Source organism: Scyliorhinus torazame, chromosome 22 (genome assembly GCF_047496885.1).
Source record: "Scyliorhinus torazame isolate Kashiwa2021f chromosome 22, sScyTor2.1, whole genome shotgun sequence".
NCBI lineage: Eukaryota > Metazoa > Chordata > Chondrichthyes > Carcharhiniformes > Scyliorhinidae > Scyliorhinus > Scyliorhinus torazame.
The window spans coordinates 16,936,387-16,954,992 of NC_092728.1; the positions used below are offsets into that span (position 1 = coordinate 16,936,387).

Here is an 18,606-nt window from a genome sequence, read left to right on the forward strand (position 1 = left end):
TCCCACCTCCAGCTCTCTCCCCATCCCCCCCCCCTCAGGAGATTTAATTTCCTCCTCGTACCACTTTTGCTGGATGTTTTATAACATGTTTTCGCCAAAGCCTTGTCCCAGTGCCAGGAGAAAAGATGCCTGGAGTGCCGGAGACTGGGAGCGGTGGAGGGGGGAGGGGGGGCGGGGGGGGAGAGAGAGAGCTTGCTTAACCCTCCCTCTCGCTCTTCCGCTGCCGGCCTGCCTCGGTCCGCTTTCAAAGCCAGCGATTTAGCCCAGTGAGCTAAACCAGCCCCACTGGTCTGTCCGTAGGGGCAATTAGGGATTGGCAATGATCGCCAGCCATTGCGCTCCCCCCTCACCCCATCAACGGAGTAAACAAAACATTGAGCCTGACCCCCATTGGGAGTCTAACTAGGCCGATTCCCGGGACGGAGGGGGCGTGTCCGATGAGGAAAGGGTCGAGCAGGGCGGGGTCCGGTACCCATTGGAGCTTAGACGCACGAGAGGTGATGTGAAACATGTCGGAGTCTGAGGGGGGGGGGTTTGACAAGGTGGATGCTGAGAGGATGTTTCCCCGCTCGTGTGGGGGGAGGGGGGGGGGGGAGACTTGAATTGGGGCCCAGTTTGAGAATGAGAGAGGTTCTCCCATTGAGGATTGAGGAGGAATTTCTTCTGTTGTGGGGGGTGGGGGGGAGGGGGGGGGGGTGGGGTGGGCGGGAGGGGTCAGTCTGTGGGCAGCTGCCGATTGTGCAGGGGGGGGGTGGGGGGGGGGGGGCGAGGCACGGCTCTGAGCATCGGAGAGCTCGTTGGTCAGCGAGTGGTGGCGAGGAGGATTGGCGGCGCGCGAGGCTTGGCTGGACAGCGGAGGGACGCAGCGTTCCGAGAGATGTACCCGCCAACCTCGGCCGCCCCGGCGAGGCCGTTGGACTCTGCGGCGGCCCCGCGTTCCGCACCGCGGAGCCACGGCGACAAGGACCATTCGCCCCATCGAGGCTGTACCAGCTGGCCTGCGGATCCTGCTTTTCTAATCTCATCGAAGCCTGACCGAATCTTGTCCCTTCTTCCTCTTGGGCAGTCTCCCAGGATCGAGGGTGATCAGTTTGTGCGTTCGAAGGCAGTAGATGTCGGTGGTGATGTTGCATTTATTTAGGGAGGATTGCAGAGCGTTCCTGTGGCGTTTCCTCTGCCCCCCCCTCCTGATCGCTTGCCATTGCGGAGCTCGGAGGAGAGCTCTTCTTTCCAGAATCGTTTGACGGGCATGCGGGCAATGTGCCCACCCATCGCAGCTGGTCGAGCGTGACCAGTCCCTTGAGACTGGGGATATTGGCCTGGGAGAGGACGCTCACGTTGGTAGGCCCACCCTGCCAGTGGATTTGCAGGGTTTTCCGGAGTGACATCTCTCCCAGGATTTGAGGTGTCTGCTGTACATTGTCCATGTTTCCGATACACACATAACCTTGTCCGCCCTCTACCCACTCTCCCCTCAATGCCCTTTCGCTCCGAGTAGAAACAACACCAGCTTCTCAATGGAATCTTGTCCCTAAAAATGCTCCCCTCCCTAATCCTGGGACCTGCCAGGCAATGACCGTCTCCTACAAGAGAGGATCTAACCACCGCCCCTTGACATTCACTGACATTCCCATCGCTGAATCCCCCACACTCAACATCCTGGGGGTTACCATTGATCAGAAACTGAACTGGACCCAGCCGTATAAATACTGTGGCTACCGGAGCAGGTCAGAGGCTGGGAATCCTGCGGAGAGTAACCCACCTCCTGACCCCCCCAAAGCCTGTCCACCATCTACAAGGACACAAGTCAGGAGTGTGATGGACTCTCCCACTCGCCTGGATGAGCGCGGCTCCAACAACACTCGAGAAGCTCGACACCATCCAGGACAAAGCAGCCCCCCCGCTCGATCGACACGCTAACCCCCACCTTCAACACCCGCTCCCCCCACCCCCCGACGCACAGCGGCAGCCGTGTGCACCGTCTACAAGATGCACGGCGGCCACTCGCCAAGGCTCCTTAGACAAGCACGGCCCAAACCCACCACCTCTACCCCCGAGAAGGACGAGGGCAGCAGACGCCACGGGGAGCACCCACCGCCAAGGGTCAGTATTGAGGGAGCGCCGCACTGTCGGAGGGTCAGTGCTGAGGGAGCGCCGCACCGTCGGAGGGTCAGTGCTGAGGGAGCGCCTCACTGTCGGAGGGTCAGTGCTGAGGGAGCGCCGCACTGTCAGAGGGTCAGTGCTGAGGGAGCGCCGCACTGTCGGAGGGTCAGTGCTGAGGGAGCGCCGCACTGTCGGAGGGTCAGTGCTGAGTGAGCGCCGCACTGTCGGAGGGTCAGTGCTGAGGGAGCACCGCACTGTCGGAGGGTCAGTGCTGAGGGAGTGCCGCAGTGTCGGACGGTCAGAATTGAGTGAGCGCCGCACTGTCAGAGGGACAGTGCTGAGGGAGTGCCGCACTGTCGGAGGGCCAGTGCTGAGGGAGTGCCGCACTGTCAGACGGTCAGTACTGAGTGAGCGCCGCACTGTCGGAGGGACAGTGCTGAGGGAGTGCCGCACTGTCGGAGGGTCAGTGCTGAGGGAGCGCCGCACTGTCGGAGGGTCAGTGCTGAGGGAGCGCCGCACTTTCGGAGGGTCAGTGCTGAGGGAGCGCCACACTGTCTGAGGGTCAGTGCTGAGGGAGTGCCGCACTGACAGAGGGTCAGTGCTGAGGGAGTGTCGCACTGTCGGAGGGTCAGTATTGAGTGAGCGCCGCACTGTCGGAGGGACAGTGCTGAGGGAGCGCCGCACTGTCGGAGGGCCAGTGCTGTGGGAGCACGGCCTTGTCGGAGGGTCAGTGCAGAGGGAGCACCGCACAGTCGGAGGGTCAGTACTGAGGGAGTGCCGCACTGTGGGAGGGTCAGTGCTGAGGTAGCGCCGCACTGTCGGAGGGTCAGTGCTGAGGGAGTGCCGCACTGTCGGAGGGTCAGTACTGAGGGAGCGCCGCACTGTCGGAGGTTCAGTACTGAGGGAGTGCTGCACTGTCGCAAGGTCAGTGCTGAGGGAGCGCCGCACTGTCGGAGGGTCAGTGCTGATGGAGCGCCGCACTGTCAGAGGGTCAGTGCTGAGGGAGCGCCGCGCTGTCGGTGGGTCAGTGCTGAGGGAGTGACGCACTGTGGGAGGGTCAGTGCTGAGGGAGTGCCACACTGTGGGAGGGTCAGTGCTGAGGGAGTGCCGCACTGACAGAGGGTCAGTGCTGAGGGAGCGCCGCACTGTCGGAGGGTCAGTGCTGAGGGAGCGTCGCACTGTCGGAGGGTCAGTGCTGAGGGAGTGCCACACTGTGGGAGGGTCAGTGCTGAGGGAGTGCCGCACTGACAGAGGGTCAGTGCTGAGGGAGCGCCGCACTGTCGGAGGGTCAGTACTGAGGGAGCGCCGCACAGTCGGAGAGTCAGTACTGAGGGAGTGCTGCACTGTCGGAAGGTCAGTGCTGAGGGAGCGCCGCACTGTCAGAGGGTCAGTGCTGAGGGAGCGCCGCGCTGTCGGAGGGTCAGTGCTGAGGGAGTGACGCACTGTGGGAGGGTCAGTGCTGAGGGAGTGCCACACTGTGGGAGGGTCAGTGCTGAGGGAGTGCCGCACTGCCGGAGGGTCAGTGCTGAGGGAGCGCCGCACTGTCGGAGGGTCAGTGCTGAGGGAGCACCGCACTGTCGGAGGGTTAGTGCTGAGGGAGCGTCGCACTGTCGGAGGGTCAGTGCTGAGGGAGCGCCGCACTGTCAGAGGGGTCAGTGCTGAGGGAGTGACGCACTCTCAGAGGGTCAGTGCTTAGGGAGTGACGCACTGTAGGAGGGTCAGTGCTGAGGGAGTGCGGCACTGTCGGACGGTCAGTGCTGAGGGAGTGCCGCACTGTCAGAGGGTCAGTGCTGAGGGAGCGCCGCGCTGTTGGAGGGTCAGTGCTGAGGTAGTGACGCACTGTAGGAGGGTCAGTGCTGAGGGAGTGACACACTGTGGGAGGGTCAGTGCTGAGGGTGTGCCGTGCTGTCGGAGGGTCAGTACTGAGGGAGTGCTGCACTGTCGGAGGGTCAGTACTGAGGGAGTGCTGCACTGTCGGAGGGTCAGTGCTGAGGGAGTGCCGCACTGTGGGAGGGTCAGTGCTGAGGGAGAGCCGCACTGTCGGAGGGTCAGTGCTGAGGGAGCGCCGCACTGTCGGAGGGTCAGTACTGAGGGAGCGCCGCACTGTCGGAGGGTCAGTGCTGAGGGAGCGGCAACTGTCGGAGGGTCAGTGCTGAGGGAGCGCCAACTGTCGGAGGGCCAGTGATGAGGGAGCGCCAACTGTCGGAGGGACAGTGCTGTGCGAGCGCTGCACTGTCGGAGGGTCAGTGCTGAGGGAGCACCGCACTGTCGGATGGCCAGTGCTGTGGGAGCACGGCCTTGTTGGATGGCCAGTGCAGAGGGAGCACCGCACTGTTGGAGGGTCAGTGCTGTGGGAGCGAAGCACTGTCGGAGGGTCAGTACTTAGGGAGCGCCGCACTGTCGGAGGGTCAGTACTGAGGGAGTGCTGCACTGTCGGAAGGTCAGTGCTGAGGGAGCGCCGCACTGTCAGAGGGTCAGTGCTGAGGGAGCGCCGCACTGTCAGAGGGTCAGTGCTGAGGGAGCGCCGCACTGTCAGAGGGTCAGTGCTGAGGGAGCGCCGCACTGTCAGAGGGTCAGTGCTGAGGGAGTGCTGCACTGTCGGAGGATCAGTGCTGAGGGAGCGCCGCACTGTCAGAGGGTCAGTGCTGAGGGAGCGCCGCGCTGTCGGAGGGTCAGTGCTGAGGGAGTGACGCACTGTGGGAGGGTCAGTGCTGAGGGAGTGCCACACTGTGGGAAGGTCAGTGCTGAGGGAGTGCCGCACTGCCGGAGGGTCAGTGCTGAGGGAGCGCCGCACTGTCGGAGCGTCAGTGCTGAGGGAGTGCCGCACTGTGGGAGGGTCAGTGCTGAGGTAGCGCCGCACTGTCGGAGGGTTAGTGCTGAGGGAGTGCCGCACTGTCGGAGGGTCAGTACTGAGGGAGCGCCGCACTGTCGGAGGGTCAGTGCTGAGGGAGAGCCGCACTGCCGGAGGGTCAGTGCTGAGGGAGCACTGTCGGAGCGTCAGTGCTGAGGGAGTGCCGCACTGTGGGAGGGTCAGTGCTGAGGTAGCGCCGCACTGTCGGAGGGTTAGTGCTGAGGGAGTGCCGCACTGTCGGAGGGTCAGTACTGAGGGAGCGCCGCACTGTCGGAGAGTCAGTACTGAGGGAGCGCCGCACTGTCGGAGGGTCAGTGCTGAGGGAGCGCCGCACTGTCGGAGGGTCAGTGCTGAGGGAGCGCCGCACTGTCAGAGGGTCAGTGCTGAGGGAGCGCCGCACTGTGGGAGGGTCAGTGCTGAGGGAGTGCCACACTGTGGGATGGTCAGTGCTGAGGGAACGCCGCACTGTCGGAGGGTCAGTGCTGAGGGGAGTGACGCACTGTGGGAGGGTCAGTGCTGAGGGAGTGCCACACTGTGGGAGGGTCAGTGCTGAGTGAGTGCCGCACTGCCGGAGGGTCAGTGCTGAGGGAGCTCCGCACTGTCGGAGGGTCAGTGCTGAAGGAGTGCCGCACTGTCGGAGGGTCAGTGCTGAGGGAGCGCCGCACTGTCAGAGGGTCAGTGCTGAGGGACTGACGCACTGTGGGAGGGTCAGTGCTGAGGGAGTGCCGCACTGTCGGAGGGTCAGTGCTGAGGGAGTGCCGCACTGTCAGAGGGTCAGTGCTGAGGGAGCGCCGCGCTGTTGGAGGGTCAGTGCTGAGGGTGTGACGCACTGTGGGAGGGTCAGTGCTGAGGGAGTGCCGCACTGTCGGAGGGTCAGTGCTGAGGGAGTGACACACTGTGGGAGGGTCAGTGCTGAGGGTGTGCCGCACTGTCGGAGGGCCAGTGCTGAGGGAGTGCCGCACTGTCAGAGGGTCAGTGCTGAGGGAGCGCCGCACTGTCGGAGGGTCAGTGCTGAGGGAGCGCCGCACTGTCGGAGGGTCAGTGCTGAGTGAGCGCCGCACTGTCGGAGGGTCAGTGCTGAGGGAGCACCGCACTGTCGGAGGGTCAGTGCTGAGGGAGTGCCGCAGTGTCGGACGGTCAGAATTGAGTGAGCGCCGCACTGTCAGAGGGACAGTGCTGAGGGAGTGCCGCTCTGTCGGAGGGCCAGTGCTGAGGGAGTGCCGCACTGTCAGACGGTCAGTACTGAGTGAGCGCCGCACTGTCGGAGGGACAGTGCTGAGGGAGTGCCGCACTGTCGGAGGGTCAGTGCTGAGGGAGCGCCGCACTGTCGGAGGGTCAGTGCTGAGGGAGCGCCGCACTGTCGGAGGGTCAGTGCTGAGGGAGCGCCACACTGTCTGAGGGTCAGTGCTGAGGGAGTGCCGCACTGACAGAGGGTCAGTGCTGAGGGAGTGCCGCACTGTCGGAGGGTCAGTATTGAGTGAGCGCCGCACTGTCGGAGGGACAGTGCTGAGGGAGCGCCGCACTGTCGGAGGGCCAGTGCTGTGGGAGCACGGCCTTGTCGGAGGGTCAGTGCAGAGGGAGCACGGCCTTGTCGGAGGGTCAGTACTGAGGGAGTGCCGCACTGTGGGAGGGTCAGTGCTGAGGTAGCGCCGCACTGTCGGAGGGTCAGTGCTGAGGGAGTGCCGCACTGTCGGGAGGGTCAGTACTGAGGGAGCGCCGCACTGTCGGAGGGTCAGTACTGAGGGAGTGCTGCACTGTCGCAAGGTCAGTGCTGAGGGAGCGCCGCACTGTCGGAGGGTCAGTGCTGATGGAGCGCCGCACTGTCAGAGGGTCAGTGCTGAGGGAGCGCCGCGCTGTCGGAGGGTCAGTGCTGAGGGAGTGACGCACTGTGGGAGGGTCGGTGCTGAGGGAGTGCCACACTGTGGGAGGGTCAGTGCTGAGGGAGTGCCCGCACTGACAGAGGGTCAGTGCTGAGGGAGCGCCGCACTGTCGGAGGGTCAGTGCTGAGGGAGCGTCGCACTGTCGGAGGGTCAGTGCTGAGGGAGTGCCACACTGTGGGAGGGTCAGTGCTGAGGGAGTGCCGCACTGACAGAGGGTCAGTGCTGAGGGAGCGCCGCCACTGTCGGAGGGTCAGTACTGAGGGAGCGCCGCACAGTCGGAGAGTCAGTACTGAGGGAGTGCTGCACTGTCGGAAGGTCAGTGCTGAGGGAGCGCCGCACTGTCAGAGGGTCAGTGCTGAGGGAGCGCCGCGCTGTCGGAGGGTCAGTGCTGAGGGAGTGACGCACTGTGGGAGGGTCAGTGCTGAGGGAGTGCCACACTGTGGGAGGGTCAGTGCTGAGGGAGTGCCGCACTGCCGGAGGGTCAGTGCTGAGGGAGCGCCGCACTGTCGGAGGGTCAGTGCTGAGGGAGCTCCGCACTGTCGGAGGGTTAGTGCTGAGGGAGCGTCGCACTGTCGGAGGGTCAGTGCTGAGGGAGCGCCGCACTGTCAGAGGGTCAGTGCTGAGGGAGTGACGCACTCTCAGAGGGTCAGTGCTTAGGGAGTGACGCACTGGAGGAGGGGTCAGTGCTGAGGGAGTGCGGCACTGTCGGACGGTCAGTGCTGAGGGAGTGCCGCACTGTCAGAGGGTCAGTGCTGAGGGAGCGCCGCGCTGTTGGAGGGTCAGTGCTGAGGTAGTGACGCACTGTAGGAGGGTCAGTGCTGAGGGAGTGACACACTGTGGGAGGGTCAGTGCTGAGGGTGTGCCGCGCTGTCGGAGGGTCAGTACTGAGGGAGTGCTGCACTGTCGGAGGGTCAGTACTGAGGAGTGCTGCACTGTCGGAGGGTCAGTGCTGAGGGAGTGCCGCACTGTGGGAGGGTCAGTGCTGAGGGAGAGCCGCACTGTGGGAGGGTCAGTGCTGAGGGAGCGCCGTCACTGTCGGAGGGTCAGTGCTGAGGGAGCGCCAACTGTCGGAGGGTCAGTGCTGAGGGAGCGCCAACTGTCCGGAGGGCCAGTGATGAGGGAGCGCCAACTGTCGGAGGGACAGTGCTGTGCGAAGCGCTGCACTGTCGGAGGGTCAGTGCTGAGGGAGCACCGCACTGTCGGATGGCCAGTGCTGTGGGAGCACGGCCTTGTTGGATGGCCAGTGCAGAGGGAGCACCGCACTGTTGGAGGGTCAGTGCTGTGGGAGCGAAGAGCACTGTCGGAGGGTCAGTACTTAGGGAGCCGCCGCACTGTCGGAGGGTCCGTACTGAGGGAGTGCTGCACTGTCGGAAGGTCAGTGCTGAGGGAGCGCCGCACTGTCAGAGGGTCAGTGCTGAGGGAGCGCCGCACTGTCAGAGGGTCAGTGCTGAGGGAGCGCCCACTGTCAGAGGGTCAGTGCTGAGGGAGCGCCGCACTGTCAGAGGGTCAGTGCTGAGGGAGTGCTGCACTGTCGGAGGATCAGTGCTGAGGGAGCGCCCGCACTGTCAGAGGGTCAGTGCTGAGGGAGCGCCGCGCTGTCGGAGGGTCAGTGCTGAGGGAGTGACGCACTGTGGGAGGGTCAGTGCTGAGGGAGTGCCACACTGTGGGAGGGTCAGTGCTGAGGGAGTGCCGCACTGCCGGAGGGTCAGTGCTGAGGGAGCGCCGCACTGTCGGAGCGTCAGTGCTGAGGGAGTGCCGCACTGTGGGAGGGTCAGTGCTGAGGTAGCGCCGCACTGTCGGAGGGTTAGTGCTGAGGGAGTGCCGCACTGTCGGAGGGTCAGTACTGAGGGAGCGCCGCACTGTCGGAGAGTCAGTACTGAGGGAGCGCCGCACTGTCGGAGAGTCAGTGCTGAGGGAGCGCCGCACTGTCGGAGGGTCAGTGCTGAGGGAGCGCCGCACTGTCAGAGGGTCAGTGCTGAGGGAGCGCCCGCACTGTGGGAGGGTCAGTGCTGAGGGAGTGCCACACTGTGGGATGGTCAGTGCTGAGGGGAACGCCGCACTGTCGGAGGGTCAGTGCTGAGGGAGTGACGCACTGTGGGAGGGTCAGTGCTGAGGGAGTGCCACACAGTGGGAGGGTCAGTGCTGAGTGAGTGCCGCACTGCCGGAGGGTCAGTGCTGAGGGAGCGCCGCACTGTCGGAGGGTCAGTGCTGAGGGAGCCTCCGCACTGTCGGAGGGTCAGTGCTGAAGGAGTGCCGCCACTGTCGGAGGGTCAGTGCTGAGGGAGCGCCGCACTGTCAGAGGGTCAGTGGCTGAGGGGACTGACGCACTGTGGGAGGGTCAGTGCTGAGGGAGTGCCGCACTGTCGGAGGGTCAGTGCTGAGGGAGTGCCGCACTGTCAGAGGGTCAGTGCTGAGGGAGCGCCGCGCTGTTGGAGGGTCAGTGCTGAGGGTGTGACGCACTGTGGGAGGGTCAGTGCTGAGGGAGTGCCGCACTGTCGGAGGGTCAGTGCTGAGGGAGTGACACACTGTGGGAGGGTCAGTGCTGAGGGTGTGCCGCACTGTCGGAGGGTCAGTGCTGAGGGAGTGCCGCACTGTCAGAGGGTCAGTGCTGAGGGAGCGCCGCGCTGTCGGAGGGTCAGTGCTGAGGGAGCGCCGCACTGTCAGAGGGTCAGTGCTGAGGGAGTGCCGCACTGTCAGAGGGTCAGTGCTGAGGGAGCGCCGCACTGTCAGAGGGTCAGTGCTGAGGGAGCGCCGCACTGTCGGAAGGTCAGTGCTGAGTGGGAGCGCCGCACTGTCGGAGAGTCAGTGCTGAGGGAGCGCCGCACTGTCGGAGAGTCAGTGCTGAGGGGAGCACCGCACTGTGGGAGGGTCAGTACTGAGGGAATGCCGCACTGTCGGAGGGTCAGTGCTGAGGGAGCGCTGCACTGTGGGAGGGTCAGTGCTGAGGGAACGCCGCACTGTGGGAGGGTCAGTGCTGAGGGAGCACCGCACTGTGAGAGGGTCGAGAGGGTCAGTGCTGAAGGAGCGCCGCACTGTCGGAGGGTCAGTGCTGAGGGAGCCGCACTGTCGCTTCAGCCACCTTTGAAGTGACGACTGACAGTGTGGTGACATGCCCTCATCCTTGCTGCCATTTTGCTCAATGTCTCTCTGTTGTCAGAACAGGCCCAGCCTCTCCAGTCTCTTCAGCTGACTGAAAGCTCTCATCCCTGGATTGTTCCAGTGGTAGCCTTTCCCTTTAATGAGGTACAGGTTCCAGTTGGCCATGGAGTGGCGAGTGGCTGGGAAGTGGGATGATGGAGCGGAGTGGAGTCGAAGTGCCTGAAGAATAAGCCATTGATCCAGAGACAGCCTGTCATCTATTTGTGAGCACCGTGCATTGCGGTGAGAAAGACACAGTGAGCTGACTGACATTGCCTCTGTGTACCATGGCACCTTTTCAACTTGGATCTGTAGGAAAATACTTACATTGGATTGCAGGCCGAGTGAAAAGCAAATGAAAACTGGCTCCATCCACTTTCAAACCATGAAGAGTGCTGTGTGTTTCCATCTGTGAGGAGGTGAGGCCCGGCCCATTGAGATTGTGTACAATGGGAGTGAATGGAAAGGGGTTTGAGTCCATTGGGATTGTGCACAGTGGGAGTGAATGCGAAGGGGTTTGGGTCCATTGGGATTGTGCACAGTGGGAGTGAACGGGAAGGGGTTTGGGGTCCATTGGGATTGTGTACAGTGGGAGTGAATGGGAAGGGGTTTGAGTCCATTGGGATTGTGCACAGTGGGAGTGAACGGGAAGGGGTTTGAGTCCATTGGGATTGTGTACAGTGGGAGTGAATGCGAAGGGGTTTGGGTCCATTGGGATTGTGCACAGTGGGGAGTGAACGGGAAGGGGTTTGGGTCCATTGGGATAGTGCACAGTGGGAGTGAACGGGAAGGGGTTTGAGTCCATTGGGATTGTGTACAGTGGGGAGTGAATGCGAAGGGGTTTGGGTCCATTGGGATTGTGCACAGAGGGAGTGAACGGGAAGGGGTTTGGGTCCATTGGGATTGTGCACAGTGAGAGTGAATGGGGAAGGGGTTTGAGTTCATTGAGATTGTGTACAAGTGGGAGTGAATGCGAAGGGGTTTGGGTCCATTGGGATTGTGCACAGTGGGAGTGAACGGGAAGGGGTTTGGGTCCATTGGGATTGTGCACAGTGGAGTGAACGTGAAGGAGGGGTTTGGGTCCATTGGGATTGTGTACAGTGGGAGTGAATGCGAAGGGGTTTGGGTCCATTGGGATTGTGCACAGTGGGAGTGAACGGGAAGGGGTTTGGGTCCATTGGGATTGTGTACAGTGGGAGTGAATGGGAAGGGGTTTGAGTCCATTGGGATTGTGCACAGTGGGAGTGAACGGGAAGGGGTTTGAGTCCATTGGGATTGTGTACAGTGGGAGTGAATGCGAAGGGGTTTGGGTCCATTGGGATTGTGCACAGTGGGAGTGAACGGGAAGGGGTTTTGAGTTCATTGAGATTGTGTACAGTGGGAAGTGAATGCGAAGGGGTTTGGGTCCATTGGATTGTGCACAGTGGGAGTGAACGGGAAGGGGTTTGGGTCCATTGGGATTGTGCACAGTGGGAGTGAACGGGAAGGGGTTTGGGTCCATTGGGATTGTGTACAGTGGGAGTGAATGCGAAGGGGTTTGGGTCCATTGGGATTGTGCACAGTGGGAGTGAACGGGAAGGGGTTTGGGTCCATTGGGATTGTGTACAGTGGGAGTGAATGGGAAGGGGTTTGAGTCCATTGGGATTGTGCACAGTGGGAGTGAACGGGAAGGGGTTTGAGTCCATTGGGATTGTGTACAGTGGGAGTGAATGCGAAGGGGTTTGGGGTCCATTGGGATTGTGCACAGTGGGAGTGAACGGGAAGGGGTTTGGGTCCATTGGGATAGTGCACAGTGGGAGTGAACGGGAAGGGGTTTGAGTCCATTGGGATTGTGTACAGTGGGAGTGAATGCGAAGGGGTTTGGGTCCATTGGGATTGTGCACAGAGGGAGTGAACGGGAAGGGGTTTGGGTCCATTGGGATTGTGCACAGTGAGAGTGAATGGGAAGGGGTTTGAGTTCATTGAGATTGTGTACAGTGGGAGTGAATGCGAAGGGGTTTGGGTCCATTGGGATTGTGCACAGTGGGAGTGAACGGGAAGGGGTTTGGGTCCATTGGGATTGTGCACAGTGGGAGTGAACGGGAAGGGGTTTGGGTCCATTGGGATTGTGTACAGTGGGAGTAAATGGGAAGGGGTTGGGTCCATTGGGATTGTGTACAGTGGGAATGAATGGGAAGGGTTTTGGGTCCATTGGGATTGTGTACAGTGGGAAGTGAACGGGAAGGGGGTTTGGGTCCATTGGGATTGTGTACAGTGGGAGTGAATGGGAAGGGGGTTTGGGTCCATTGGGATTGTGTTACAGTGGGAGTGAATGGGAAGGGGTTTGGGACCATTGGGATTGTGTACAGTGGGAAGTGAATGGGAAGGGGTTTGGACTGACCTCCGACAGTGCGGCGCTCCGCTCAGCAGTGACCCTCCGACAGTGCGGCGCCCCCCTCAGCACTGACCCTCCGACAGTGCGGCGCTCCCTCAGCACTGACCCTCCGACAGTGCGGCGCCCCCCTCAGCACTGACCCTCCAACAGTTCGGAGCTCCCTCAGCACTGACCCTCCGCCAGTGCGGCACTCCCTCAGCACTGACCCTCCGACAATGCGACACTTCCCTCAGCACTGAACCTCCGACAGTCCGGTGCTCCCTCAGCACTGACCCTCCGACAGTGCGGCGCTCCCTCAGCACTGACCCTCCCACAGTGCGTCACTCCCTCAGCACTGACACTCCGACATTGCGGCATTCCCCTCAGCACTGACAGTCCGACAGTGCGGCACTCCCCTCAGCACTGACGCTCCGACAGTGCGGCGCTCCCTCAGCACTGACCCTTCTACAGTGCGGCGCTCCCTCAGCACTGACCCTCCGACAGTGCGGCGCTCCCTCAGCACTGACCCTCCGACAGTGCGGCGCTCCCTCAGCACTGACCCGCCGACAGTGCGGGCGCTCCCTCAGCACTGACTCTCCGACAGTGCGGCGCTCCCTCAGCACTGACCCTCCGACAGTGCGGCCCTCCCTCAGCACTGACCCTCCGACAGTGCGGCACTCCCTCAGCACTGACCCCTCCGACAGTGCGGCGCTCCCCTCAGCACTGACCCTCCCCACAGTGTGGCGCTCCCTCAGCACTGACCCGACCGGACTGTGCGGCACTCCCTCAGCACTGACCCTCCGACAGTGCGGCACTCCCTCAGCACTGACCACTCCGACTGTGCGGCGCTCCCCTCAGCACTGTCCCTCCGACAGTGCGGCGCTCCCCTCACCACTGACCCTCCGACAGTGCAGTGCTCCCTCAGCACTGACCCTCCGAACAGTGCGGCCCTCCCTCAGCACTGACCCTCCGACAGTGCGGCGCTCCCTCTGCACTGACCCCTCCGACAGTGCGGCGCTCCCTCTGCACTGACCCTCCGGCAGTGCGGCGCTCCCCTCAGCACTGACACTCCGACAGTGCGGCGCTCCCTCAGCACTGACCCTCCGACAGTGCGGCACTCCCCAGCACTGACCCTCCGACAGTGCGGCGCTCCCTCAGCACTGACCCTCCCACAGTGTGGCACTCCCTCAGCACTGACCCTTCCGACTGATGTGCGGCGCTCCCCTCAGCACTGACCCTCCGACAGTGCGGCGCTCCCCTCAGCACTGACCCCTCCGACAGTGCCACGCGCTCCCTCAGCACTGACCCTCCGAACAGTGCAGCCCTCCCTCAGCACTGACCCTCCGACAGTGCGGCGCTCCCTCAGCACTGACCCTCCAACAGTGCGGCACTCCCTCAGCACTGACCCTCCGGCAGTGCGGCGCTCCCTCAGCACTGACACGCCGACTGTGCGGCGCTCCCTCAGCACTGACCCTCCGACAGTGCGGCACTCCCCAGCACTGACCCTCCGACAGTGCGGCGCTCCCTCAGCACTGACCCTCCCACAGTGTGGCGCTCCCCTCAGCACTGACCCTCCGACTGTGCGGCCGCTCTCCTCAGCACTGTCCATCCGACAGTGCGGCGCTCCCTCACCACTGACCCTCTCGACAGTGCAGTGCTCCCTCAGCACTGACCCTCCGAACAGTGCGGCCCTCTCCCTCAGCACTGACCCTCCGACAGTGCGGCGCTCCCTCAGCACTGACCCTCCGACAGAGCGGCGCTCCCTCAGCACTGACCCTCCGGCAGTGCGGCGCTCCCTCAGCACTGACACTCCGACAGTGCGGCGCTCCCTCAGCACTGACCCTCCGACAGTGCGGCACTCCCCAGCACTGACCCTCCGACAGTGCGGCGCTCCCTCAGCACTGACCCTCCCACAGTGTGGCACTTCCCCTCAGCACTGACCCTCCGACTGTGCGGCGCTCCCTCAGCACTGACCCTCCGACAGTGCGGCGCTCCCTCAGCACTGACCCTCCGACAGTGCCCGCGCTCCCTCAGCACTGACCCTCTCCGAACAGTGCAGCCCTCCCTCAGCACTGACCCTCCGACAGTGCGGCGCTCCCTCAGCACTGACCCTCCAACAGTGCGGGCACTTCCCTCAGCACTGACCTTCCGGCAGTGCGGCGCTCCCTCAGCACTGACACGCCGACTGTGCGGCGCTCCCTCAGCACTGACCCTCCGACAGTGCGGCACTCCCCAGCACTGACCCTCCGACAGTGCGGCGCTCCCTCAGCACTGACCCCTCCCACAGTGTGGCGCTCCCTCAGCACTGACAGTCCGACAGTGCGGCATTCCCTCAGCACTGACGCTCCGACAGTGCGGCGCTCCCACTCAGCACTGACAGTCCGACAGTGCGGCATTCCCTCAGCACTGACACCTCCGACAGTGCGGCGCTCCCTAAGCACTGACCCTCCGACAGTCCGACGCTCCCTCAGCACTGACCCTCCGAAAGTGCGGTGCTCCCTCAGCACTGGACCCTCCAACCATTGCGGCGCTCCCTCAGCACTGACCCTCCGACAGTGCGGCGCTCCCTCAGCACAGACCCTCCGACAGTGCGGCGCTCCCTCAGCACTGACTCTCCGACAGTGCGGGCGCTCCCTCAGCACTGACCCCTCCGACAGTGCGGCGCTCCCTCAGCACTGACCCTCCCACAGTGCGGCGCTCCATCAGCACTGACACTCCGACTGTGCGGCGCTCCCTCAGCACTGACCCTCCGACAGTGCGACGCTCCCTCAGCACTGACCCTCCGACAGTGCGGCCCTCCCCTCAGCACTGACCCTCCGACAGTGCGGCGCTCCCTCAGCACTGACCCTCGCACAGTGTGGCGCTCCCCTCAACACTGACCCGCCAACAGTGCGGCACTCCCTCAGCACTGACCCTCCGACAGTGCGGCACTCCCTCAGCACTGACCCTCCGAATAGTGCGGCCCTCCCCTCAGCACTGACCCTCCGACAGTGCGGCCCTCCCTCAGCACTGACCCTCCTACAGTACGGCGCTCCCTCAGCACTGACCCTCCCACAGTGTGGCACTCCCTCAGCACTAACCCTCCGACTGTGCGGCGCTCCCTCAGCACTGCCCCTCCGACAGCGCGGCGCTCCCTCAGGACTGACCCTCCGACAGTGCTGTGCTCCCTCAGCACTGACCCTCCGACAGTGCGGTGCTCCCTCATTCCTGACCCTCCGACAGTGCGGCGCTCCCTCTGCACTGACCCTCCGACAGTGCAGTGCTCCCACAGCACTGACCCCTCCGAACAGTGCGGCACTCCCCAGCACTGACCCTCCGACAGTGCGGCGCTCCCTCAGCACTGACCCTCCCACAGTGTGGCACTCCCCTCAGCACTGACCCTCCGACTGTGCGGCGCTCCCTCAGCACTGACCCTCAGACAGTGCGGCGCTCCCCTCAGCACTGACCCTCCGACAGTGCAGTGCTCCCTCAGCACTGACCCTTCCGAACAGTGCGGCCCTCCCTCAGCACTGACCCTCCCGACAGTGCGGCGCTCCCCTCAGCACTGACACTCCAACAGTGCGGGCGCTCTCCCTCAGCACTGAACCCTCCGGCAGTGGCGGCGCTCCCTCAGCACTGACACTCCGACTGTGCGGCGCTCCCTCAGCACTGACCCTCCTCCGACAGTGCGGCGCTCCCTCAACACTGACCCTCCCACAGTGTGGCACTCCCTCAGCACTGACCCTCCGACTGTGCGGCGCTCCCTCAGCACTGACCCTTCCGACAGTGCGGCGCTCCCTCACTACTGACCCTCCGACAGTGCGGCGCTCCCTCAAGTACTGACCCTCCGACAGTGCGGCGCTCCCTCAGCACTGACCCTCCGGCAGTGCGGCGCTCCCTCAGCACTGACACTCCGACTGTGCGGCGCTCCCTCAGCACTGACCCTCCGACAGTGCGGCACTCCCCAGCACTGACCCTCCGACAGTGTAGCGCTCCCTCAGCACTGACCCTCCCACAGTGTGGCACTCCCCAGCACTGACCCTCCGACAGTGCGGCGCTCCCTCAGTACTGACCCTCCGACAGTGCGGCGCTCCCCTCAGCACTGACCCTCCCACAGTGTGGCACTCCCTCACCACTGACCCTCCGACTGCGGCGCTCCCTCAGCACTGACCCCTCCGACAGTGCGGCGCTCCCCTCAGCACTGACCCTCCGACAGTGCAGCGCTCCCTCAACTGACCCTCCCACAGTGTGGCACTCCCTCAGCACTGACCCTCCGACTGTGCGGCGCTCCCTCAGCACTGACCCTCCGACAGTGCGGCGCTCCCCTCACTACTGACCCTCCGACAGTGCGGCGCTTCCCTCAGCACTGACCCCTCCGACAGTGCGGCGCTCCCTCAGCACTGACCCTCCGGCAGTGCGGCGCTCCCTCAGCACTGACACTCCGACTGTGCGGCGCTCCCTCCAGCACTGACCCTCCGACAGTGCGGCACTCCCCAGCACTGACCCTCCGACAGTGTAGCGCTCCCTCAGCACTGACCCTCCCCACAGTGTGGCACTCCCCAGCACTGATCCTCCGACAGTGCGGCGCTCCCTCAGTACTGACCCCTCCGACAGTGCGGCACTCCCCCAGCACTGACCCTCCGACAGTGCGGCGCTCCCTCAGCACTGACCCCTCCGACAGTGCGGCGCTCCCTCAGCACTGACCCTCCGACAGTGCAGCGCTCCCTCAGCACTGACCCTCCGACAGTGCAGTGCTCCCTCAGCACCTGACCCCTCCGAACCAGTGCGGCACTCCTCTCAGAAAAAGTCATTGGCGACATAGGGTTACCCTCCGACAGTGCGGTGCTCCCTCAGCACTGACCCTCCGACAGTGCGGCGCTCCCTCAGTACTGACCCTCCGACAGTGCGGTGCTCCCTCAGCACTGACCCTCCGACAGTGCGGCGCTCCTCAGCACTGACCCTCCGACAGTGCGGTGCTCCCTCAGCACTGACCCTCCGAACAGTGCGGCCCTCCCTCAGCACTGTCCCTCCAACAGTGCGGCGCTCCCTCAGCACTGACCCTCCGACACTGCGGCGCTCCCTCAGCACTGACCCTCCGTCAGTGCGGTGCTCCCTCAGCACTGACCCTCCGACAGTGCGGCGCTCCCTCAGCACTGACCCTCCGACAGTGCGGTGCTCCCTCAGCACTGACCCTCCGACAGTGCGGCGCTCCTTCAGCACTGACCCTCCGACCGTGCGGCGCTCCCTCAGTACTGACCCTCCGACAGTGCGGTGCTCCCTCAGCACTGACCCTCCGACAGTGCGGTGCTCCCTCAGCAACTGACCCTCCGACAGTGCGGCGCTCCCTCAGCACTGACCCTCCGACAGTGCGGCACTCCCTCAGCACTGACCCTCCGACAGTGCGGCGCTCCCTCAGCACTGACCCCCTAACAGTGCGACGTTCTGAGAGCGCGGTGTCGTGGGTATTGGCTTTGCCCCAACTATCCTGCCATGGTTGCTGCAGTGGCTGCTTTTCAGAATGACATGTTTTGACCGTGGGGCGACTAGGTGCACCCTGGGGAGGTGAACGGCTCCGTGGGGGCAGACCTGTTAGGGGTCTCCCGGGGAGAGGAGCCAGGCTGATGGGGCAAGGGATAGGAAGGGTTTTCAAGCGGAGGGCGGTTCCCAAGTAACGAAACGTTACCCCCCTTGTCAAATTTCCCCCCCCCCCTCCCCCTCCACTGCCCCACTCACACCCTCCCTCCCTCTCTCTCGTTCCCATTGAGATGCCATTCGGCCGAGGCAGGGAAAAGAGTCAGTCGACGTTCCCTTCCCTCCCTCTCTCCCCTCCCCCTGCTTTGCATGAGAGAGACAACAGCGCAGGACTTGGGGAGCCCTGCAATTCATTAAAAGCCTTGCTCTGTTACAATAACAGGAAATGAAATACCTTGGCCTCAAGTTCATTATTAGTTATCGAGCGAGGAGAGAGGAGTGGGGGAGGGATGTGGGGCGGGCGGGCAGAGCGGGGTGGTGAATGGTGGGGGGGGGGTGCGGGGTCCACCCACTTGGGGGGAAGGAGGGGGGGGGGGCGTAGAATTCATAATGGTGACCGAGGAAGCCATTCAGCCCATCAGTTCAATTAGTCTCCCGCAGGTTCAGGTTTGGCCGTGATCAGTGCGCGAGGTTACGGGAGAGGGAAGGGCGAAGGCGGGGACATGGACCGGGGTAGGGTGCCCCGTCAGTGCAGACCCGGTGGGCCAAATGACCCCCTTCTGCCCTGCGCGGGTTCTGTGGACCCGGAATACTCCGGTCAGTAAAACTGA

The 18,606-nt window shown here is 63.5% G+C and overlaps 1 protein-coding gene across 1 annotated transcript in view; it reads right to left on the reverse strand.

Moving 5' to 3' along the window:
- The window catches only part of atp2b4 (ATPase plasma membrane Ca2+ transporting 4), a 386,143-nt gene that overhangs the window by 339,667 nt on the left and 27,870 nt on the right, over window positions 1-18,606 (reverse strand). Inside the window, 1 exon segment of the mRNA XM_072489019.1 lies at window positions 1,652-1,683. Coding sequence (XP_072345120.1) covers window positions 1,652-1,683 — 32 coding nt within the window.